Source organism: Rhinoderma darwinii, chromosome 4, assembly GCF_050947455.1.
Source record: "Rhinoderma darwinii isolate aRhiDar2 chromosome 4, aRhiDar2.hap1, whole genome shotgun sequence".
In the NCBI taxonomy this organism is placed as follows: domain Eukaryota; kingdom Metazoa; phylum Chordata; class Amphibia; order Anura; family Rhinodermatidae; genus Rhinoderma; species Rhinoderma darwinii.
This window is the reverse complement of record NC_134690.1, coordinates 279,597,838-279,623,736: the sequence shown is the minus strand read 5'-3', so window position 1 is coordinate 279,623,736 and position 25,899 is coordinate 279,597,838. Positions and strand designations below refer to the sequence as shown.

Here is a 25,899-nt window from a genome sequence, read left to right as displayed (position 1 = left end):
TACCAAATGTATATAGTTTTTTTTATGTTTTGTAGCGTTTGCGCAATAAAATCACTTTTCTGTGAAATTATTTATTTTTTGTGTCACCATATTCTGAGAGCCATAATTTTTTTATTTTTCAGTAAAAAAAGCTGTGTAAGGGCTTGTTTTTTGCGGGACGGGTTGTAGTTTTTATTAGTATTACTTTGGGGTACATGCAAATTTTTGATCACTTTTTGTTCTATATTGTGGGAGGAAAAAATAATATTATAGTTTTATAGTTGGGGCCGTTACGAATGCGGTTATACCAAATATGTGTACTTTAATGCTTTAATAATTGTTTTATTATAGGAAAAAAAATACAGGAAAAAAAGAATTTTTTGTTTTTGTAACTTATATTTGCACTTTTCTAAAATATTTTTATTACTTTTGTTTTTTTTTTAACTCGTTTTACTTGAAGACCTCCAGCACTGATGGCTGCTATAACACATTACACTACCTAGGTAGTGTAACGTGTTATAAACTGTTAGTGTGACTTTGACAGTCACACTGACAGGAAGCCTATGATGACCAGCTGGTCCTCATAGGCTTCCGTGAATGGCATACCGGAGGCCGTTGTATGGCCTCCGGTTTTGGCATGCAACCGACGGCAGCATCCGCAATCGGTCCTCGGGAAAGTTTGTTGCAGCTACAAACTTTCCAGTTTGTTGCTACAACAAACTTTCCTTGCGATCGCATGATCGGGAGCTGAACCAATCAGGGCCCGGTCATGTCTCCGGGACCAGAGACAGGGGTTAAAAGCGCGATCCGGGTGTCAGCACTACTCTGCGACACCCGGATTGCGCTTTTAACACCCACTATGAATTCACGTCGGCGCTGCATAGAGCCCAGCAAGCGCTGACGTGAATTTACTGTGGGCGGTCAGGAAGCAGTTAATAACGGTGTTCATATTCTCTGTAGCCGAACCAATCGGTTCGGCTGTCAGACAACAGGTTGCTGGTGAGCCGGGGACACTGACACAGCCGGCGTCCGAGCGCTTTTCACAGCGCTATGCCGGCTGGAACAGAGATCTGTATATTCACGCCCTGGCAGCACGGGGTATGTGCGAAAAGGACGTGAATCTACAGATTGTCGGCATGAAAGGGATAAAATGTCTGCGTTGTACAAGAAATATAGATAAAGCGTGTAAAAAAAAAAAGACAAAAAATGCTGCTTCTTTCATAATCATGACTCTAAACTCTGGGTTCGCTTAGCACAACAGCTCTGTATCCGTACCCTGTCTACTTTACCATGGACCCTACCTGGGAACAGACCGAGACCTGCCTCCTTTGTTGTATTCCATACCATCCTGGCGTTGCATTCCTCTGGGATAGGGGGCTCGCTCGTCGACCCACTGGAACCACTGACCCCTATTACTGACAACCCCTCATTTCCTGCTGGGGAGGCACGTCTCTCCTTCCTGGGTAGGTCTTCCACCAATCACTCAGGTCCTATCTGACTCTTCTTTGCTCCCAATAACCACTATCTGCCCTGCTGAAACGCCTTCACCTCGTCACATATTTGAATATTCCCAGTTACAACATTTCTAAAGTGCTACCAAGCGCCAGGCTCACCTTCACCGACGGCTTACTGACTTTGAACGCTTGTGTGTTTCCACCCTGTCCCCTGCACATGCCATCTCCACACTCTATACATTACTCCTCTTCCAGCGATCCCCTCATCTCCCATCCTTCTGCAAGGGAGACAGAATTGAACATGACATTTGCTGACACACAATGGAGACGATCTTTCTACCTGTCCCAGAAAGCCTCGATAGCCATACAAGCCCAGGAAACTAGCTCCAAAATTATTTTTTAGGTGGTATCGGGTCCCTTCTGCCCTACATAAATGGTACCCGTCTGTACCTGACACATGTTGGCGCTGCGGGGCGTTGGGCGGATCCATGTCTCATATTTGGTGGAGTTACCCCTCCTTGCGGAGCTTTTGGGAGGCGGTTCTTAAAATTATATTGGAAGTCACTGGGGTCTCGGTCCCTAGTTCTCCCGAGGCAGCCCTTTTATTTATGCTCCCTATGCCACTACCCATTTACAAATGCTCCCTAATTAGGCACCTCCTTCAGGCTGCCAAATCGGTTATCCCCCGTAAGTGGAAAACGGCAGTTCCTCCACGGTTGAATGAATGGTTTCAGGAAGTTGCCTTAATACAGCGTATGTAATATCTCCTAGCTCAATCCCCGGCTGCCTCTGCACGATATATGGACACTTGGTCTCCATGGCTTCTGTTTCTCTCTTCTCCCACCTACCGTACTGTAGTGGCTTGAGGCTCAGTACCCATCCTCCCCCATGAGACTTCATCTGAGAGGGGACTGTATGCAGGTGTGGAGGGGTTTGCTTGCTCCACCCAGGTTTTTATCAGGTGCATAGCTGCTTTTTCTTATTTGCCCATGCTTTTCCGGAACTGGAGTCCAGGTTCACCATGAACTCTCCTTGTCTCTCCCTTGCCTTAGTTTGTCTCCCATTCTATCTCTCTCTTTCTTTCTTTCTTTCTTTCTTGTGTCTACTTTGAGGGGTCATTTGCTTTTCTGTGAGTGCGCCCGCATGCTATGGCCATTGCATTTTAGGATGTGTAGGAAGTTGAATTATTGTATGTTTCTTTCCCTTTACTTTTAAGCAATGCTCCTTCCCGTTATGATTGCTCAGATAGCTGTCGTACTGTGTGCTCTTCATGGGTTGTGATGCTTACCATTCTGTTTGGCCGTGCCCTTATTTGTCTTGTTCTTTTTATTATGGGAACACATTTTCTCTGAATGTTTTTGTAATTGTTTGTATTAAAACCAATAAAAATTTTGAATTGGAAAAGTATTGTCTTAAATGGTAACTAACTTTTCCAAAGTACCAGCAAATGTAAGAAACTTTGTAATATATCATATTAGAGAAAAATTCTCCACTTATCAGGCTTTTTTCTCCCCTCCCCATCCTAACTGTTCACTTACAATGAATTAACTGCTTCTTCCATCTCCTCAAGAGAAGACGGGCCTTCAGCTACCTGAGGGATCAGGTTACAGCTGCCCATGGAAGTCTATAGAGAGGGGAGGGGGAGAAGGGAGCAGGAGCAAAGTGAAGGAAAGACAGGGGAGAGAGACAAAGACGCTGCTGCTCATAGTAAGTGTTATACCTCACCCCAGTGCTGGATTCTCATCAACACTGCTCAGTACTGCTGTATAATGTCTTCCATATATATATATATACACACACACACACACACACACACACACACACATTACCAGTCAAAAGTCTGTACACACCTTTTCTTTCAATGTTTTTTGTTTTGTTTTATTCTACATTGTGGATTCATATTAAAGACATGGAAACTTTGAAGAAACACATATGGAGTTTAGTGGTAAACACAAAAGTGTTAAACAAACTAGAATTAGTTTTTTATTTTAGATTCTTCAAAGTAGCCCCCTTTTGCTTTGATGACAGCTTTGCACACCCTTGGAATTCTCACAGTCACTTGGAATGGTATTCAATTAACAGGTATGCCTTTTGCAGAGTTAATTTGTTATTACGGACCCATTCATTTTTATGGCCGACGGACACCTTCCCGTATATTTCCGGGAAGGTGTCTGGATAGTAGAAAGTTTCCGTAAAAAATAGGACATGTCCTATTTTTTTGTGCTCCAATACTTTATGATGGAAGTACTGCGCAAATGTGGCTGACTGTCTACGGGCACAGTCGAGTGCATGGAGCCTAATTAATGAAATTATTGGGCTGTAGAACCAAGAAATATTATCCAAAGTGGGGTTATTTTGTTTATAAAAAGACGGCGTATGAGTGTACAAATAAATCAACTGATAATACAGAGACCTGTCTAATGATCTTTTCATACCGAGGATTGTAGCCATGAGATCTGAATGCCTTTTTTGTAAGAAATTTTACAATTAATGGGTACTCGATTGCTGAGATAGGTTGTTTATCCAGGGATTTATTCTTATTGACATATTTGGAGTCAGAAAGTTTTTTTCACCTAAGATATGGAAAAGTAGCCACTGTCTCATGAGGGTTGTTTTGCCTTCCTTTTGATTCACACTGTAGGGTAACAGCTGGAACTACATGGACTTATGTATCTATTATACAGTGTCTATGCAATACCTTAATAATCTTTGTACAAAAATATCAATCCTCATACATGGAAGGAAAGCATCTAAGAAAAAATCTATGTTGGCAATGCATCAATTTAGAAAATTCCATAGCACATTTTCAAGAGCAGAAAAATAACAAATGTACCACCATTAAACAGAATGTAAGTAAATAACCCATGACTATATAACAGTAGTACAATACTGGAAAAACTACAAGGGCTTTAATATGTCAATATTATAAACAAAAAAGCTTATTCAAACCGATATGGAGCCTTGCTTGATACATTAAAGTGTTATTTGTAATGCACTTAAAACTTAGTGAAAGCTGTAATTATAGTAAAGACAAAGGGATTTATTCAGCAATCATAAACGGAGTACAGCTTGAAAAGCAAGAGATAAAGTGACTGTTTTATGTCTTGCCTTTAAACCCAGTGTTTACAGAGGGATATTTTTACCAAATATATTAAAAATGACTAGCAGCTCCCAGCTGCAGCTTAATAATGCACATTTTATTTGTTTGTTAACCTACTTAAATATTTATATACTATTATTTTTATTTATAATTGTAGAATTTATTCATTTATTTTTCATCAAGACACCAACCCCAAACAATCCGAACTTGTACAGGAATAGCTTTAACGCTCCATTAACAGTTTCATTATATTTGATGGCAAGAGTAGCGCAGAATGCTGCGCTATTTTTGTGGTCAAAATGATAGAAGCCACTACGGAACCTATTATAAGTCAATTGGGTTCGTCATACGAAGGATTTGGCACAGGATAACCATGACACAGATGTGAACCGAGCATAAAACAACAATGCAAATTTCATGAAATGGCCCACTTAGGCCTCCATCCAGTCCGAATTTGTGTTTGAACTTAAAAGGAACCTGTCACTAGATTTGAGGGCCAGCAGCATGTGGTTAAACCGCAGGGATTTAGCGTCCTAAACATGCCCCTCTCAAAACTGTTATAATACAGTGTGTGGTATGTAAATTACTAGAGAATAGTCCTGACGTGAGTCCAGTTGTACTGCACACAGTTTCATCTGAGAACTAAGCATGCATGGACTTAAAGGGGAGATAAATATTTTGCCTTTTACTGCTGTTAGTGAGTACATTACAAATGTGATGTCTCTATGGAACTGTCTCCAAAGTGCCCCCGTTTCGTAATGTTGCTGTGGGTCATATGCCGACGTCACACTCTGTGTCTACTCTGCTGAGTGTAACTTTTATGTACAGTATACGGCAGGTCAGCAGTGACAGACCGTTGAACGGTTCTATGACACACCATGGACAGTGCATGCGTAATCCCTGTTGTTCTTTCCTTCTTTCACGCATACGCCATATTATCTCTATCCCCTGCACTACTTTCTATGACAAACAGCACAGCTTGCAGCAGGCAGAGGTACACAATATCTTTGTAAGAGTGTCAAACTAGGCAGCAGACACATTTGTGGATGATACGATGCAAAACAGAAGATGGTGGAAGGACCTAGTCATGGTTGTCCAACCTGCAAAGACTTATGGAAAATGTAGCTTGGGAAGCATTTGAAATGCACCACACTACAGCTTGATCAGTTAAAAAAAAATTGTTTTTTTTTTTACATACATGGCCTCATCCTGTATATTGCAATATAGAAATGACTTTTGCAGTCTATGTTTTTTTTTATACATATCTTGGAAAACCCCTTTAACTCAAGATTCTTCTCTGGTAATTTACATTAAGCGCATACTGTAACTTATTTTTAAAAATAGTTGTTCACTTATTGACCCCCTGCAGTTTTTCTAAGAGATTCTGGCCTTGCTTGCATGGTTGCTCTACATTTATATGAATGACAAATAAGGAACTGAGTGTCCCTTTAGGGACTTTGGTCAAGTGGGGTATAAAGTTGAATACACAAAGTAAGGGTATGTGCACACGCTAGCTGTCATTTACGGCTGAAATGACAGACTGTTTTCAGAAGAAAACAGCTGCGTCGTTTCAGCCGTAAATGCTCCTCCTCGTAATATACGAGGCGTCTGTGACGCTCGTATATCTTGAGCTGCTCATCATTGAGTTCAATGAAGAACGGCTCAAATTACGTTGCAAAGAAGTGCCCTGCACTTCTTTGCCGAGGCAGGCAATTTACGCGTCGTCGTTTGACAGCTGTCAAACGACGACAAGTAAAATGACTGCCTCGTCAAAGAAGTGCAGGACACTTCTCTGGACGTAATTTGAGCCGTTTTTCATTGAATCCAATGAAGAACAACTCCAAATTACGGCCGTCAAAGACACCTCGCAAAATGCGAGTACGAGCAATTACGGCTGAAATGACGGAGCTGTTTTCTCCTGAAAACAGCTCTGTAATTTCAGACGTAAATGCAGTTTACGTGTGCACATACCCTAACACAAACCACCTCTGTTATATATGGAGGTCCCCCGCTCATTACACTACTCTATAAGTGAGAGCGGAGAGCTGCTAATGAACAGTGTTTCTTGCTTTGCAGCCTTGAGCCATTCAGGTATTACATGAACGGATATTCACTTAAACGCCTGGCATGTAATACTGCATTTTTCCTGCAGTGGCCATGTATAGGTGACGGAAACTTCTGGCAAGATCAAATATTTACCGAGGGTGTAGGAAACTGGAGTCATAACGCTTGAATGGGAAGAAAGATCTTAATATATTTAAATTGTTACACGGGCAGGCATACCTAACAAATGTATGTATATAAGCAATAGTCTCTCACTTCTTTGACGAGGCAGTCATTTTACTTGTCGTCGTTTGACAGCTGTTAAACGACGACGCATAAATTACAGGTCGTCTGCACAGTACGTCGGCAAACCCATTCAAATGAATGGGCAGATGTTTGCCGACGTATTGTAGCCCTATTTTCAGGCGTAAAACGAGGCATAATACGCCTCGTTTACGCCTGAAAATAGGTCGTGTGAACCCAGCCTTAGGGGTTATCCGGGGACCAAAAATTGAAGTCACTTACCAATATACTTTAATTAAAAATTCGGTACCAAATGGTGGCGTTCAAACCCGGTGAACTGTTCCGGGAAGTCTTGGAGATTTTCTAATATTGATGATGCGCCGACACGTGACTGAAGGCTTGATTCCTGTGCGGTTTGTGTCGGTGTGTTATCAATGGCATGACCGCAAGGGGCTGTCACATTGTCTATTGCTGGAGTCCCCGAGCAGAGCATCAGCTAGCACTTTTCTCAGGACTCCAGCACTGCTCCCAACATTTGGTCAGTAACATCAGGGGTTTCCTATAGCTGAAGTTCCCGATAACACGTGGGGCCGCGTCGGTGCATCATCAATATTAGAAAAGCTCCAGGACTTCCGTCAGAACCACTTCACCGGGTTTGAACGGCACCATTTAGTACCAAATTTGTAATTAAAATATATTAGTAAGTGACTTCTTTTTACATAAATATATGAATGCAAAGCAATTTTTGGTCCCCAGATAACCCTCACAGATCTTTATTGAATACATATAAAAACATACATGTTAAAAAGGTACATGAAGGGAGAAACTCTATATAATACAGACACAGATAAAAGGCAAAACCAAGTATGTAGTGTGTTTTAGAGTCCTTATATTGAGGACATGTGACTAGGGCAGTGTGCTATCTTGTCTGGCGTTAGTAGTTTTGGGTATAAGCTATTATATTAGGAAAATATGTACATTGTCTTTCTTTTCTGGAGCAAATAACCCCTGAAATTGGTAATTCAGATAGTCTTACCCATGATAGTGGTCCTGGTCGCCTGGATATCTGTGTGTGGAACCCCGACGCGCGTTTTGCGATGTCCGCTTCCCTTGAGGAAACTACTAAAGCCAGACAAGATAGCACACTGCCCTAGTCACATGTCCTCAATATAAGGACTCTAAAACACACTACATACTTGGTTTTGCCTTTTATCTGTGTCTGTATTATATAGAGTCTCTCCCTTCATGTACCTTTTTAACATGTATGTTTTTATATGTATTCAATAAAGATCTGTTATTTTTTTCACATATGTTTGGCATTATACTCTGTTTTCTGTGTGTATATGTATATTATGGAGTTGCCTTTCCATTATACAGGGAGGTTGTTCAGTTGGGACATTACCTAGCCCATTTTATTACCCTTTGCATGAGGAGTTATCAAGCATAATATGGTGCATACAGTCTTGGCCAAAAGTTTTGAGACTGACACAAATTTTATTTTTCACAAAGTTTGCTGCTTCAGTTATTATAGTGACAATTTGATTACCCCTAAATTGTTATGAAGAATAATCAGATGAATTCGAATTAATTGAAAAGTAATTCCTTGCTATGAAAATTAACTTAAGCACAAAACCCAATTTCCACTGAATTTCAGCCCGGCCACAAAATTACCTGTTAACATCTTTTCAGTGATCTTCTTGTTAGCTCAGGAGAAACTGTTTACGAGGACAAGGCAGCTGATATCACTCTGTCATGCTGATTGAATTATAAGAGCAGACTGGTTGCTTTAAATGGGGGATGGTGACTGAAATCATTGTCTTCTTCTGTTAACCATTGTTACCTCTAAGGAAACATGTGCAGTCATCATTGCTTTGCATCAAAAGGGATTTACATGCAAGGACATTGCTGCTTGTACGATTGCCCCTAAATCAACCATTTATCAGATCATGAAGAACTCCAAGAAGATAGGTTTAATTGTTGTGAAGAAGGCTTTAGGGCACCCCGGAAAGTCCAGCAAGTGCCAGTACCGTCTCCTAAAGAGGATTAAGCTATGGGATCGGTTCAACACCAGTGCAGAGCTTGCTCAGAAATGGCAGCAGGCAGGTGTCAGTGCATCTGCACGCATAGTGAGGTGAAGGCTTGGTTTCAAGAAGGGCAGCAAAGAAGCCACTTCTCTCCAAGAAAAGTAAAAGGACAGACTGACATTCTGCAGGAAGTACTGGACACTGTAGGACTGGAGTAAAGTTATTTTCTCTGATGAAGCTACCTTGAGACTGTTTGGGACATCTGGAAGATTGATTTTCCGGAGAAGAAAAGTGTGTCATACTATAAGCCCTGTGTCATGCCAACAGTAAAGCATCCTGAGACCATTCATGTGTGGGGTTGCTTTTCATCCAAGGCAGTGGGCTCACTCACAATTTTGCCTAAGAACACTTCCACGAATAAAGAATGGTATTTAAACATCCTCCAAGATCAAATTCTCCCAATGATCCAGGAGCAATTTTGTAATGAACAATGCTTTTTCCAGCAACGTCACAAGGCAAAAGTGATAAGTGGCATGGTGAACAAAACATTTAAATTTTGCGTCCATGGCCAGGAAACCCCCCAGATTTCAATTCCATTGACAACCGGTGGTCAATCCTAAAAAAGCGGGTCGATAAATAAAAACTCATAAATTGTGATAAACTCCAAGCACCGATTAGGCAAGAATGGGTTGCCATCAGTCAGGATTTGGCCCAGAGGCTGATATCCAGCATGCCAGGGCGAATTGCAGAAGTCTTGGAAAAGAAAAGTCAACACTGTAAATATCGAGTCCTTGCATAAACTTGATGTTTTTGTCAATAACTTATGAAATGCTTATAATTGTGCTTCAGTTTTACCATCTAATCAAATTGTCACTATAAAAACTGAAGCAGCAAACTTTGTGAAAATCAAAATTCGTGTCTGTCTAAACTTTTGGATAGTAGATAAAGTTGTCCCAATAGAGAGAATTCAATTTATGAAATATGAACAATAAGACTGCAATACTTGCAATGATTAAAGGTGTTGTTTTAGCAGAGACAACCTCTTTCAGGCGATCACCGCATGTCCGGCTCCCGACACCCGAGCAAACAGCTGACTTTGCTGTGGGAAGCTAAGGCCAGCCAGGCATTTACCCTGTAGGAGCAATGTAGTATTACATGACAGGCATTAATATTACATGAACGGGAGCCACTTTATGACATCAATATACCCTAATAGGGCATATAGACAGGGGTTGTCTTCATGAGACAAATTAAGAAAAAAGAAGCAAAAAATCCAAAGTTTGCTCACCAGATGTATCTTTGTGATATCTGTAGTTCTTTGCTTGAATGCAACGTGGGGGGGGGGGGCTTGCAGGCTAGCAAGGGGGATACATGAAAAGGAAAAATGAATTTCTTCAGCACATCCATAACAAATATAACGTTTTATTTGTCTATCAGGTTAAAATTCAGAGACCATAGGTTAAGCGTGTAGACGCTTACGCGTTTCGAAGTGTTCTTACTCATGCTGTGAGTAAGAACACTTATTTTCAAAGTGCCAGTCAGTGCCTCTGCCAGTCACCTCACTGGTTGCCCATTCACTTTAGAATACAAGTTTACCTTACTACTCTCATCTAAAAAGCTCTCCACAGTGCTGCACCTTAAATCTCATTCCTCATCTATGTTCACTACTGTACCTGTTCTCTACATTCTGCCAATGATCTAAGATTAACATCCTTCCTAATCCGAACCGTACTCCCGTATCCAAGACTTTTCATGTGCTACATCAGTCCTCTGGAATGCGCTACCCCGGACCCCTCAGTCTAATTCCCAACATCTAGAGTTTTAAGTGTACCATAAAAACACATGATTTCAGGCAGGTCTATCACATTCCCTAATCTGACTTTCTTTTATCCCCCCAGGCTACATAATTCCTATGAGTGTGAACCCTTAATTCGACACTATCCCCCCACACGCCTTGCGCCCTAATGAACTTCATATCTGTCACTCACAGATAATGACTGGTGACCGACTCATGCAGCTTTATATGTACTATCCTATGTTTATTAAAAATGGCTGGACCATTGTACCACACATGTATTTTTTTACATTTTTTGTCTCCCCTACTTCCTCATAGATTGTAAGCTCTTGCGAGCAGGGCCCTCACTTCTCTTGTTGAAATTGTTAATCAGTTTATCACTATGTAATGTCTGATATTATCTGCACTTGTTCCCTTTGAAGTGTAAAGTGCTGCGGAATATGTTGGTGCTATATGAATACTAATTATTATTACGTTTATTATTCGCCTTGTGTCATAGTGCATATACATGACATTTCTGGTTTTACTTAAAATATCATATAAAAACTATGGCAAACGAAGGAAGAAAAAAGGAGGATCCTATAGGGCGCTGCTGCGTGGTTGTGGTGGAAAGTCAATGAAAAAATAGAAGATATATAATAATTATATAATAATTATTTATTGAACAATAGATGGCTACGCGTTTCAACACTGAACTAGTGTCTTCCTCAGGCCATTAAAAACATATACAAAGGGGTTCCTTATATACCTATAGATATTAGACAAACAAGAGTCAGAGGTGGGAGAGGTCAGGAAGTTAATTAGAACGTCATGATTAACAGCTGTATCAAAGGGCTAACTTAGAAAAAATCATTAGCACATAAAATAACACTTGCACAGGGGAAAGAAAAAAAGCGGGAAGCATACCCGTATTAATTTCATAGAATAAAAGAATGAATTAATACATAAATAAATGTTGAATCCATCATACACAACATTGAAATAGTGTATAGACAAATATACATGTAAAAATATCATTAAAAACAAGGAATGCATTACATTAAATGATGAATTGACAGAAAAAGAAATATATATATATGAGCGCGTATAGTTCGATGCAGTAAATATTTTTTAGTGTCTCTAATATTATTGTTAGATGATGTAAACAATAATAAAGAAAATAAAATATATAAAAATATATATTTTAAAAACCATCCGATGTATAAAACCGGTGTACAGAAACGCAAAGTGTCAATAGTAGCCAAATCAGCTTTACATACGATTTTATAATCAGAAAAAAACACAATAATGGTTAACCATTATTATGTGACAAAACGAAAAGGTAGGGACTATAAGTATAAACAGAATTTAACAAATATATATATATTAGAAAAATAAACACCTAAGGGAATAAATAGATATTTTTTCTAGAACACATACATAAAAGCCGCAATGGTTTGATAATAAGGACAGTTCACATTACTAACCCCATTGGTAGCATGCAAACCGACCCATTCGTGTAAATCATAAGTCATTAATATTTGAAATATTACTGCAGAAATATCTGTCACTTACGCAGCAGAAATTTAGAATGTCAGACACAAGCGCTAAAATGTGCCGTATTAAAACGGCATTTATACATAGCAGTGTTGTCAAAGTGACAAAGATAAAAAAAGATTGACAAAATGCCAATCTTTTATTAGTAACAGAATCACAAAAAGCTATCAGCAAAGTGCCAAATATTAGAAGGAGTAAACAATATAACTATAAGCAACAAAGGAAATAATCAGATTATTAAAAAATGATCCTAGTATAATACATAATATTTGTGTTTAAAATATAAATATAAAAAGAAAAAAAGAATAAATAGATGACACATAGTCAGCCATATTTAACGGTATTTATGGATGTCTTATATTGTCCACCCATAATTTGAAAATATTAAATATAGTAGTCAACAAAGTCACAAAGGGCAATTAATGAAGGGCAAATTTTTAGAAAAATAGTTATTTAAGGGCAAACAAACAATGAATTTTCGATTAACCAACAAGAATTAACGGGTTATTAAATCGGAGATATAAAAACTATAGCAGAGTGAACAAAAATCCGGATTTCACTGATTCGTATGTGAAAATATGGAATGAATTGCAGCTTCAAATAAAAACATCAAAACACACATTGATTTTTTTTTAATGAACATATTGTCAATTTGATTTGGTTTGCTACCTACCAGAGGCTTTATTACTTTGTAGTCCTGAAGTAATATTGTAGGGGGTGGGAGAGGGAGGAGGAAAAAAATTAAAGTGATCGAACCAAGCATCCAACATTCATTAAACTACTAATTGGGCCTAGACAGAGGATTCACCTTTAGGGCAGCTATAGAAGACTCATCAGCGCCCTGTTTGTGATGTTGAGCGGAACTTTCTGACAAGCAGCAACCAACACTTTTAAGACAGATATTTCAGTTTACAGTTAAAAGATTAAAGTGTAACAGGCTCAGACACTTTTAGAAGGCAACCTTTGAAACCCAGCAAAGAAACCTTATTCTGCCTGAAACAAATTGATAACAATATAATTTTAGCTTTGTTGCTCTACATTCCACCCTTAACCCCTGCATTCTATAAGGAGAAAACGGTCAACAATAGATTTTTAACTCAATACTGTTATTTCCTGGTTGTCAATCTAGCAAGTTTTGACGCTTACAGCATGGCTAGTTTTCCCTCAGGTCCATAGTAATGTGAATTGTCTTTATCCAAGTGCCTAACAAATCACTGTCATATAACGGCAGTCGACCTTTCTTTTCAATCTATGCACTTTTCAGGAGTTATAAATCAGTTGACTTTCAAGCTCGATGAGATGGCATATGCCCTGGTTTGAAGAACAGATGGAAGCTTGGGGGAAAATGGTTTCTGCAGGCCTGCTACAAGCAGCACTTCTCCATAAAAGTGAACCATTCGCACTAATTTCCCACATAAATTATACAGGCATGGTGCGTCAGCCCATTCAGCAGAAAATCTTTCATCTAGCTTTCCGAGGTCATTTAGCAAATTTAAATTAAAGTTATTTCTAATACATGACTGCATTTTCATTCTGTATGTTTCCAAGAGTTTGCATTTTACATGAAATAAAAAAAAAACGTCTTTAATTGTGTCGGGATCCAAAAAAGATGAGCAATAAATTAAATGCTGCACTATTCAAGATTTCTACAAATTTGTGATAAGCCCTAGCTATTAATTGATGACAGGGAAATTTGCAATTCTATTTTGTCGGCTTCGCAGTGTAGGAGGTGGTAAGCTTCTCACTGTCTGTTTCAGTTTTCGATTACAATAGTGCAAAAATATATCTGTATATACATATGAGCGTATTATTGAAGGAACTGTAAGCTAAGACAGGGTTTGCAAAGCTCTGCCTAGTGCAGGAAATATATTAGGTGAATAAAGATTTATATTCTAACTCTGGGTAGATTATGAAGAATTTAGTGGCTGATCTACTACAATTTTCTATCTTAGTCATGTTATTGAATGATGCATTAATTCGATTAGGATCATCATTATACGTCATGATAATACTCCACCTCCAGTGCAATGTACCTATAATCTTGGGTGAATAAAAAATCCTTTTTTTGATATGATCTTTGGAGTGCTGCCTCTATTTCTATTTTTTGTTTTTTACCTATAGTCTTGACATCATTATGGCTGCTAACCCCTTTATCCTCTCAAAGGCATGATCTGTCAAGAAGGAATTATGAACCCCAGAAATACGGATACTTCTGGGGAGAGCAGTGCTTGAGAATTAAACCTGGCTCCATTTCAGATCTGCTCTTTCAAATATTGTACGTAACAGTTTGTCATTGTTAGAGGGAACCTGTCACCAACAGTAGAGACTATTATTCCATTTAGTGATAATAACTGTTATATTAAAATACTTGTAGACATCAGAATTAGGGAGAACATCTTACCGATACTGTATAATAATGAGGTATATGTGACTCTATTCTGCTGAAAGTGAGGGCCATTTTGAACCCTGCACATGCTCAGTTGTAATGTTGAGACTGAGGAGTATACTGGCTGCCTGTTTGTGTGTGTGTTCTGTGTATATATAGGATATATAATAAATTACAGGGACAGGTTTCTCACAGAAAACACAGATATGGATCCATACACTTATATGTGTAGGTGTATAGAACTCACATCTTTTTCAGGAGGTCTATCACATTCCCTAATTTAACTTCTATTACTACTGCCCTATTTTCCCTTTTTACACTCCCTTCTATATTATTTCTTAGAATTCCATGCACCCCAATGCCCATAATATCTATGTCTGCATAGATACTGGCTGGGCTCGTGCAACTATAGGTGTCTACCCCAATCTTGTATAAAAGATGACTGGATCATTGTACAAAACAAGCCCTTTTACCTCTTGTGTCACTGCATATCCTCATAGATTGTAAGCTCTTGTGAGCAGGGCTCTCACTCTTCCTGTTTAAATGGTTTCCTATGTAATGTCTGATTTTATTTCTACATGTGCCTTCTGAATTGGAAAGTGCTGCTGAACATGTTGGCGCAAAATAAATTATAATTATTATTATTATTATTATTAATGAGGTCTGTCATAGTGACACTGCTTTTTTACATTACCACGTTGTGAGAATAAACACTATAGAGCAATTCCAGATGAAAAATGTCTTTAAGATTATTTTATGTGCAATGCAGAATATAAACAATTCCAAACTAATAAATAGCACATTAAAGTTCTATATTTTTTGTATATATATCTATACAGACGTGTCCTCCATTAATATCTCTTTACCCGACAAATTCATAGATGTATGGCACAAGATGTTAAACAAACATGTAAAAAAATATGTATATCTCCAACAGCGGCCTCTGATGGACGTTTTTACTGGATGGTGTGAGATTGAATTGAATTGGTATCATGCTAGATTGTATAAATTAACTAAATTTAAGAAAATCTGAGGTTAGACACAACACATATATATATAAAAAATAAAAAAAATATATATATATACACATGTGTGTGTGTGTATATATATATATATATATATATATATATATATATATATATATATATATATATATACAAGCAGCACCTTGGTAATTTCAATATGATATGGGTGCCAGCGTATCTGAACTTGATCCAGAGTCAAGTCACACAAAATAACAGAAATCCATGTGATGTGATTTGTTCACAGATGTAGATAACTTTTATCCTACCCACGGGTACTTTCTCAAGTGTCTAGATCTATTATATATATCTATGTATATATATATATATATATATATATATATATATATATATAGATATATAGATATATATATATAGATATATATATATATATATATAGACATATATATAATGGTGTTTTTTTTGTTGTTTTTTTAAACCCGGTATCCCATAATACAGAAACTTTGATAATCCGGCATATCAGATACATGGAAGATAATACAATTTCACAAGACCAGAAGCACAATACTTGGCACAGAGAATCATTTAGGAAATTCCTCCGATTGCAAAACAAAGTGACAGTTGAAGGTTTTGTGTTAGCATTTTATCATGTCTTCCTAAAATAACCGTTCCAATAATCCAGAATATGCTATAATCCAGCACCTCTCAGATCCCATATTTTTCCCATGTTTTTTTGCTTCCGTTCATGCAATAGTTTTATCAGGGGAAATATGCTTCTAAGTAATTATGGAAAATATAACTCAATTTGTTATGGAGGAAAAAAAGTAGCTACATAATCATCCCTTTAGCTTTGCTGGAGGGGCTTAGATGACATCCAACACTTCTGTGTAAAACACTTTTCATTACTCACTGCTATATCTCTCTATGTAGGTTGCTTAATGAACTCCTGAAACCTTGCTTGAGAGGACTGCTACAAAATTTAGTACCTTAGGCATGTGTAAAAAATCCATCCTCATTGAAAACATCACTATCTGCAATATCCTTTAAATGTTTCCCTTCAGTAGAATGTAGTTAGACTGCTAAATGCACTTGGTTGGGAAGAGCAGTTCCCTAAATGTACTGCTCTAGTGCATTCTATACTGCTGTTCTATATATTTCCATTTACAGTCATTTGTAAGGTAAGCATATTAGTATTTTTTTCCAGTCCGATATATAAACAGATGGAAGATTAAGAGTTGTTAATTTCGAAACATTTATAAATTTTAGCAATTTAGCAATTGATGACAGGCATTACCAAAAACATGTAATGGATGATAATGATTGAATGCTAAGCCTGTTCTGTGCTTGCAGGTTTAATCAGCCTCGGAGCACAGCAAATAGCTTAATTACATGCAATATATGCGCTCACACGCAGATATAAAATTAGATCCACTGTGCCGAGAAGCTTTGCATCCAAGATTTAATACCGTGTTACTGACGCAAGACCAGAACTTGTAATTCTTTCCTCCATTCTGTTCTGGATGACATCACTGATAACATGGATAGTGCTGTGAAAATTCTTGGGAAAATGTTGTATATTTTATACTGCACAAATGAATAGTGAATTAATAACAGCACTTAGGCAACTGGGCTATAAATTGTAGTAGTTTCTTATGCTGCTGAATATTATTCAAGCCATTTAGAGTATTGCAAACAGCAAGTCTGTGTTATAGCATAGGACAAAGTAAGTAGTTTGTGCAATAGTAAGTGCCGTTGCTCAATGTACTGCAGACATTTTATAATTCAGTTATGTATTGACTATAGATCTTCAACCTGTGACTCTCGTGTTGTTGAAAAACTACGTCTATCAAACTGTCATGGCAGGGAAGATATCGTTTTGTAACCGCTAAACAGCCACTAGTCATTATACTCAATCTCAGATTGTCATTATAGACAAAAACGCGATTCATTATAATGAATATGTGTATGCTATCCAATCAGAATTGCTGATATAGCATGCAGTTAGTCAGGCACAGGCTGGGCTTTCTGTAATAACCGTAAAAAATTAAATGTGCAAGATAAGGTCGGTTATCTGTGCTGAATTTCCACTGAGCCAGCTCCATACTTCCTCTATCCAGCCATGACAAGCATATACGTCATACGTCGGGAAGGGGTTAAACCAAAAAGCTCTATTTTGGTCTCATTCGTCCACAAAACATTGTTCCAATAGCCTTCAGTGCACACCATTGTTGTTTAGTGTCCTCCTGATGGTGGACTCAAGTACGTTTAACATTATCTGATGTGAGAAAGGCCTACGCTTAGAGATTACCTTGAGTTCCTTCTTGACCTCATGGACTATTCTATTCCTTGCTCTTGGCATGATCCTTGTTGGTCAACCACTACTGGAGAGAGTAATAATGGTCTTGAATTTCCTCCATTTGTACACAATCTGTCTGACTGTGGCTTGGTGGAGTCCATACTCTATAGAGATGGATTTGTAACCTTTTCCAGCCTGATGAGCATCAACAACTCTTCTTCTGAGGTCCTCAGAAATCTCCTTTGTGGAAGTGTATCATGGCATGAATAAACGTGTTAAGATCAGACTTTGATAGATCCCTGTTCTTTAAATAGAAACGGTCGCCCACTCACACCTGATTGTCATCCCATTGATTGAAAGCACCTGACTCTAATTTCACCTTCAAATTATCTGCTAATCCTAAAGGTTCACATACCTTTGCCACTCACAGATGTGATATTCGATCATTTTCCTCAATAAATAAATGACCAAGTCTAATATTTTTAACGCATGTGTTTGATTTGAAGTTCTCTTCATCTACTTTTAGGACTTGTGTGAAAATCTGATATAGTTTTAAGTCAAATTTATGCAGAAACATAGAAAGTTATGAAGGGTTCACAATTTTCCAAGCACCACTGTATACTGTATAGATTATTTTTATGTAAAGATAATTGTAGACTATTATAATCTAAATAATCAAACACCTAGAGGAGGTTTCCCAAGGCTGGGTTCACACAACCTATTTTCAGGCGTAAACGAGGCGTATTATGCCTCGATTTACGCCTGAAAATATGGCTCCAATACGTCGGCAAACATCTGCCCATTCATTTAAATTGGTTTGCCGACGTACTGTGCCGACGACCTGTAATTTACGCGTCGTCGTTTGACAGCTGTCAAACGACGACAAGTAAAATGACTGCCTCGTCAAAGAAGTGCAGGACACTTCTTTGGACGTAATTTGAGCCGTTTTTCATTGAATCCAATGAAGAACAACTCCAAATTACGGCCGTCAAAGACACCTCGCAAAATGCGAGTACGAGCAATTACGGCTGAAATGACGGAGCTGTTTTCTCCTGAAAACAGCTCTGTAATTTCAGACGTAAATGCAGTTTACGTGTGCACATACCCTAACACAAACCACCTCTGTTATATATGGAGGTCCCCCGCTCATTACACTACTCTATAAGTGAGAGCGGAGAGCTGCTAATGAACAGTGTTTCTTGCTTTGCAGCCTCGAGCCATTCAGGTATTACATGAACGGATATTCACTTAAACACCTGGCATGTAATACTGCATGTTTCCTGCAGTGGCCATGTATAGGTGACGGAAACTTCTGGCAAGATCAAATATTTACCGAGGGTGTAGGAAACTGGAGTCATAACGCTTGAATGGGAAGAAAGATCTTAATATATTTAAATTGTTACACGGGCAGGCATACCTAACAAATGTATGTATATATAAGCAATAGTCTCTCAAGTTGTCGAAGCCTCATGTAATAAGAATAGTATAATCTGCCGTTAGATCTATCAGAATGCCATCCTGCGCTGTATTCACATACACCATCTATGATCTGCTTAGCTTTCCTATTTGCAAATAACAATATCAGCCATTTTCATTGTACAGATACATAATCTGCTTAGGTTCAGATCAGAAGCTGTCAAATAAGGGACAAAGTATTTTTATTTATATTACTTGAAATAGAACAACATACAAATCATTTCCTTCCAGCCAGATTAATACGACCCCAAAAAATTATTTGTAGTGTACATTGACTTAGGAATGAAAATATGCAGCTCTTACTGCATTTCACAATACCTGGTTGGATCAATTATTAAATACAATTCATGAAAACAGCCACATTTCGAAAATATGTTATTTTTTTTCTGCCTGCAGGAGAGCAGACCATAGCTTAGAAATATATGTAATATTAGTTGTCTGTCAATAGTATTCTACAATTTAGTCTGATGAACAGAAGGACCAAACACAGATCTACGACCTTGCTTGTCCTCATACTCAGCAGGTGACTACATTAAAATAGAACTGTATAGGAAGTCACTAGCCTAAGCTGGAACTAGCTTTTTTTCTTTAATATTCTTAGCTGAATCTGTTTTGCTTTAATGCTGAAATAATGATTCCTCCCTTATTTTGGCTTTTCCAAATTTATGATTCTGAGAAATAAAAGAGGAAGAAAAGATTCCGGGAATACACATAATTAAATGTCTGGGGCAGGGAAAAGATCAGTATTCGTTTTTTCAAATTAAATTTAAAAGCTTGCCCTGGTGAGTTAAAGAGATTGGCAAGTTTTTACAAATAACATCAGCGGGCCATTCGGAGACAGAAACCCAGCCGTATTGGAATGGAGTCATTAGGCAATACATTTATTTTGAAGCCAATTAACCTTTTGTCAGAGAAATGTCGGCGCTGTAATGATTTCTGCAGTGGAGGTCAGCCTCTAACAGAGGCATGTATGACAGCGATTACGTTGCTTGACATATGCTGCAGACTAAAAGCACAGTCTCAGAATGAGAATCTGCCTTCGTTTATATTCTGCTCTGCATTTCCCAGGGAGCAGCCAGTTCTGACCTATCCATTTAGGTAATTAAAGCTTCCATTTGGAAGTGTCCTGCAGGAAGGTGAAATTTGGGGGAGATAAATGGCTACTGCTAGCAATATGCAATCACTTGATGGACTGCCTGAAACAGCCAGGGTTGCCAGGTCCTCATAAAAATAGAGATGAATTGATGTAGGAGATAATTCTCTGAGGCAAGAGGCTCTGTCATCTTCCTCCTTTCCAGAAGATAATTTAATTGTTAGCCAAGGTGGACGGCCGGCTCTGGGGGCTGCCTCTGAACAGATTTTTCGAAAAAACTTTAATTTGCGGAGAAACGACTCAGGTTTATTTACTTATAAGCCAACTTTGTTTGGCGATAGAACATGTCACTTCAATAAGCACAGCTGGCAGTCACATCTGCGCTCTTACTTACCTTCCAGGCTATTTTGTTTCCTTTCGTATCATGCTCAAGGGCAATTGGGAAGTCTCCTCGCTCATAAAACTTGCGAAAAGCCGTGGGCTTTGCAGGTCGTTCTTTGAATGCTCCAGCTGCTGGGGGGCCTCTCACCTACAAAGTAATGCATATATCAGTGAGATGCTAGAACCCGAGCAGCCTCATACATCATATTGCTACACAGTCAATTTTACAATACAGGGCTTTCAGGGGAAAATTATAATTATTTCTTAGTACTTCTATTGACATTGTGACAAACAATTTCGAAATGGATGTCCATAATCTGATGCACAATGTCCTCCATATATTTATCACAATAAACAGACTACGATAATATTTTCAATTCAGAAGAGAAGTCTAATTTAATAATTTAATACATGACTTCTATAAATAATAATAAAAAAAAAATTGGTATGAATCAAAATCTATATTGAAGAAAATGCATCACTATATTTGAGATCGGAACTTTATGTCCCCAAGTTTGTGGTCACTATTCCTATTACATTGCTTATAGTATGGGTTGTACTGAAGATGATTTTAAACTTGGCACTATCATAGGATGCCACCATTGCCATAAGTCAGTTCATAAAACTTTTGATCGGTTCTGGTCAACTCAGTGTTATTTATGTGAAGTGGAAGCCTCTAGGAGTAACAACAGCGACAAGTGGTAGACCAAGCAAACTCACAGAGCGAGGCCGCTGAGAACACAAACTCACAAAGTGGGGCCACCAAGTGCTGTAATGTGTGGCATGTAAAAATACCCTATCCTCTATTGCATCGCTATGGCTTTGTTCACATCTGTGCTAGGGCTCCGTTCCGACAAAGCTTTCCATCGGAGAGGAGCTATGACAGACACAAACGGAAAACATGGGTTTGTGTTTCCATCACCATTGATTTCAATGGTGACGGATCCAGTGCCAATGGTTTCCGTTTGTCTCTATTGTGCAAGGGTTCCGTCGTTTTGACAGAATCAATATTGCAGTGTCTGTCAGGGCTCCGTTCCGACGGAAAGCTCCGGCGGAAAGGAGCCCTAGAGCAGATGTGAACGAAGCCTTACTACAGAGTTCCCAACTGACTCTGGAGGTGACATCAACACAAGAACTGAGTGTCGAGAGCTTCATGAAATTAGTTTCCATGGTCGAGCAGCTGCACACAAGCCTAAGATCACCATGCACAATTCCAGTGGCTTAAAGCACAGAGTACGGAAGAGTGGAGATAAGAAGCCTGTGATGTGTGATATTCTGTACTAAAGGGAGGGGGAGAAGGAAGATAACCATGTGTTCAGTGTGCGGAACGTCATACAAGCAGGAGATAAACATCAGGAGCATGGGCATGTGACTGCATGTGATACTGGTTTATGGAGGCATTTCAGTCACTAAATGGCTAATCTTACTGCAGGTAAAGGATTATTCTTAGACATGTATGGTATACCCACATGATATATGAGTGTCCCACCTCTGGGACCAACACCTATCCCCAGAACACGGGTCCCCCGACCCTGTCCTGCCAAGTTACGGAATACCGTTTGCAAACAATTTTTAAAGACCAGAAAACCCCTTTAATGCTAGAGCATACAAAGACATTTTGGACAGTTGTATGCTTCTAACTTTGCGGCAACACTTTGGGGAAGGCATTTTCCCATTCCAGCATGACCGTGACGCTGTGCACAAAGTAAGCAAACTGACTCCTGCCCCATCAAACACCTTTGGTATGAATCACCTTCGCGTCCAACATCAGTGCCTGACCGCACAAATGCTCTTTTGGCTGAATGGATTGTGTGGAGGCTGTTATAGCCACAAAAAGGGGGCCCAACTCCATATTAATGTTGATGATTTTAGAAAAGTTCATATAGGTGTGATGGTCCGGTGTCCACATACTTTTGGTCAGATAGCATACTTATTGTGCCTAATAGTAAACCTTAACCTGTATGTGGTTATCTTTTGTGCACAATACTTTCTTTAAAGGCAACCTGTCATTTAAATTATGCTTCCGTCACTGCGGGAAGCATAGTGTAGTTACTGACTGTCACGATCTGTGGGTATGTGGACCCACTGGGCCGTACCGCCATAGCGGGATAGCAGCTGGCCAAACAGTGTACCAAGTAAAGTGTATAGTTCGAGCAAGGGTACCTGTGGTAGTACAGACAGTAGCGGTGGCTAGGCCCAGATGGGACCTTGGCAGCAGACACCAGGTGTGGTGTAACAACACAAATCCAACTCTTTTAAGGCACAGGAACAAGGTAGCACTGGATACAGGATACAGGTAGCAGGAACGGGAACACTGGGAACTGGAAAACACTAAGGGACCATTTGCTAGACTGACACAGGAAAAAGCAACAACGCTCAGGCAATGAGTGAAGGGGCAGGGACCTTCTTATAGTCCAGGGTGATTAGACAATTCTAAACATGAGTGCGCGCTGGTCCTTTAAGGCCGGGACTGAGCAAGTGGTCACTGCAGGCTAGGACAGCCGCAGTTATCAGTCCCGATTCCCTATTACTAATTATAAACTTTTAAAAAGAGAATCTACTCGACCTCTGGAAAAGCTTATCTCTGAAGAGAACAAAATGGTTGGGCAGGGACAATTCCTCCTATTGCTGATTTTTTTTTTCTTACAGCAGCCTATATTTATTACATTATTAGCAGATCCCATCAATATCTGATGTCTTTATCCCCCACAAATTTAACCCTTATGTGCATCCTACAGATGTCTGCGTTTAAAGTGCACCTGTCTAATGCAAATAATACAATCTAATTTTCAAAGGTGCGGACCGATGTTTACATTTTTCAAGCTGGTATATGACCGCAGGAATATAATTGCACATATATGAAAAGCATATAAATCAACTGATGGCATGAAAATATTTTCAATGATCTGAGATTTTTCCCATTAATATGTGAGTAGTGAAACTGTCCATCAATCTAGCTGCCACTCTCAATTTAATAGACCTTTAATTTCATTAACGAAACTACAAGTCAAAAGCAATCTTATTGTTCGACCTCTTTATTTTCATTAATGCAGCCACTTTCGGAGATTTAGCCAATGACAAGGAAAATGGCATGTCTAATACTTATGACAATCATAATGGAATGGAACTTTGGCGAAGCAGAAAGCAATAACATTAATGGAACTTTTTACTGCAGGCCTCCTTAAAAACACAAATTTTCTTCATGCGTAAATGCTTGAAAAAGTCTTTCACTATTGTACTATTCCTACATATCACTGCATATGAGGAAAAGATATGTCATATGATTGCCCTGAATTTTATCTTTTATGTAGAAGAGTGGGTGTTTGTGTTCGTTTCCCAAACATGGGATCTATGTGACTCTGAATATGGTAAGAATATAGGTGTCATGGTGGATTTTTGGGGCTAGTCATCGGCTAAAACAGTGTATATGGCATGATTAACCAATTACGGCCATCGCTTGCCTTTTTGTGAAAACTATTTATTTTTTTTAAACAAATTTTTGAACTATGTTCCTGATCTGCCAGTTCAGCCTGGAATCTTTATGTTTGATCGTTTTTACTAACAATCTGACAAACGACTGATCGGCTGCATTGTGGCCAATCCTAATCTTATGCATAAAGCCAGAGGCAGATGGATAATGACATCGCTTGTCTGAAGATAAAATACCATACTGGCTGTCACGAACTGTGGGTTTGTGGACCCACTGGGCCGTACCGCCGTAGCGGGATAGCAGCTAGCCAAACAGTGTACCAAGTCAATGTCTATATAGTCCAAGCACAACGGTACCTGTAGCAGTTCAGACAGTAGTAACGGCTAGGCTCAGATGGTACCTTGGCAGCAGACACCAGGCGTAGTGAAACACAGCAGGCGTAACTGATGGAACAACATGACTCCAACTTTCTAAGTTACAGGAACAACGGTAGCACGGGATACAGGATACAGGTAACAGGTACAGGAACACTGGGAACAGGGTAACACTAAGGGACCATTTGCAAGACTAACATGGGTAAACACAACAACGGTCAGGCCATGAGTGAAAGGGCTGATGATCATGGGTTAATTGATGATTATTTTCATGTGCGCACGCACCCTATGGGACACAGCAGAGCGGAACGGAAGTGAGCGCTGGCGTCTCCTGGGGAGGAGATGCGGGCCAGTGCTCACAGATCCATGGCTGCGGCCATCGGGGGTGAGTAATCCCGACGTGTGTATCCGTGTGCTATCCTTGATTTTCACGCACCCATTGACTTCATTGGGTGGCTAGGTGCATAAAAACGCACCAATATAGGACATGTAGTGAGTTTCACGCAATGGACACTCGCCGCGTGAAAACTCACGCATGTGTGAATAGCCCCATTGAAATTAATAAGGCCGTATGCTGTGCGTTCTTTCAACGCACAGCACACGGACAAGGTTCACGTTCGTGTGAATGAGCCCTATGAACACAAAAATAACACATAACATGCCCAGCAATTTAGTTTTGCGTTGAGCTCTGCAGTTTCTCACTGTCAATCTTTAAATACGTAGGTCTAGAAAGGGCAGTTTTAAATATAAATTTAACAGTGGAATTTAAACATTGTTCGGTTCTTAAATTACCTACGTGTGGTCTTTTAACAAAGAGGATCCCAGCACATTTAATTCAGCCGCATTAATGTCTATTATGATCCAACCACATGTGAAAGCAACTCAAACAGCACAAGATTAGACAAAAAAAAATCTAATGAAGATATTGATTTCAAATTGTAAACTTTGCTAGATTTCAATTTAAGACCATCTGAAAAGAGTGGTTCTTCTATGAGCAGATCACACATCGCTTCTCCCAGTCCAATAATGACAACACGAATTCATAGATGCGGCTCGCCTTATAACGCGCGTGTATACTTAACTGAGCCGAGTACAATTACCGCTTGTAAAACCACTTTGGCAGTGTATAAGTAAGACATGTCAAATCTAATTTTAATTCTCTCTCTTTTGATAGATTAAGACACAAGAGGAAGTGAAAGGAATCAGCATTCAATTTAAAGGTTTCAAATATTTTTTAAAGTGGCAGTTTCTTATTATAGAGGTAATGCTTTGTTAAACATTTATACAATGAGAAAACACTGCTGTA

At 39.0% G+C, this 25,899-nt stretch overlaps 1 protein-coding gene across 2 annotated transcripts in view; it reads right to left on the bottom strand.

Annotated features, from left to right (window-relative positions):
- PACRG (parkin coregulated) overlaps positions 1–25,899 on the bottom strand; it is a 593,882-nt gene that overhangs the window by 425,920 nt on the left and 142,063 nt on the right. For both annotated transcript variants that reach the window (XM_075862542.1, XM_075862543.1), the window contains one exon: positions 20,803–20,937. In XM_075862542.1, coding sequence (XP_075718657.1) covers positions 20,803–20,937 — 135 coding nt within the window. The remainder of the gene's footprint in view (positions 1–20,802; positions 20,938–25,899) is intronic.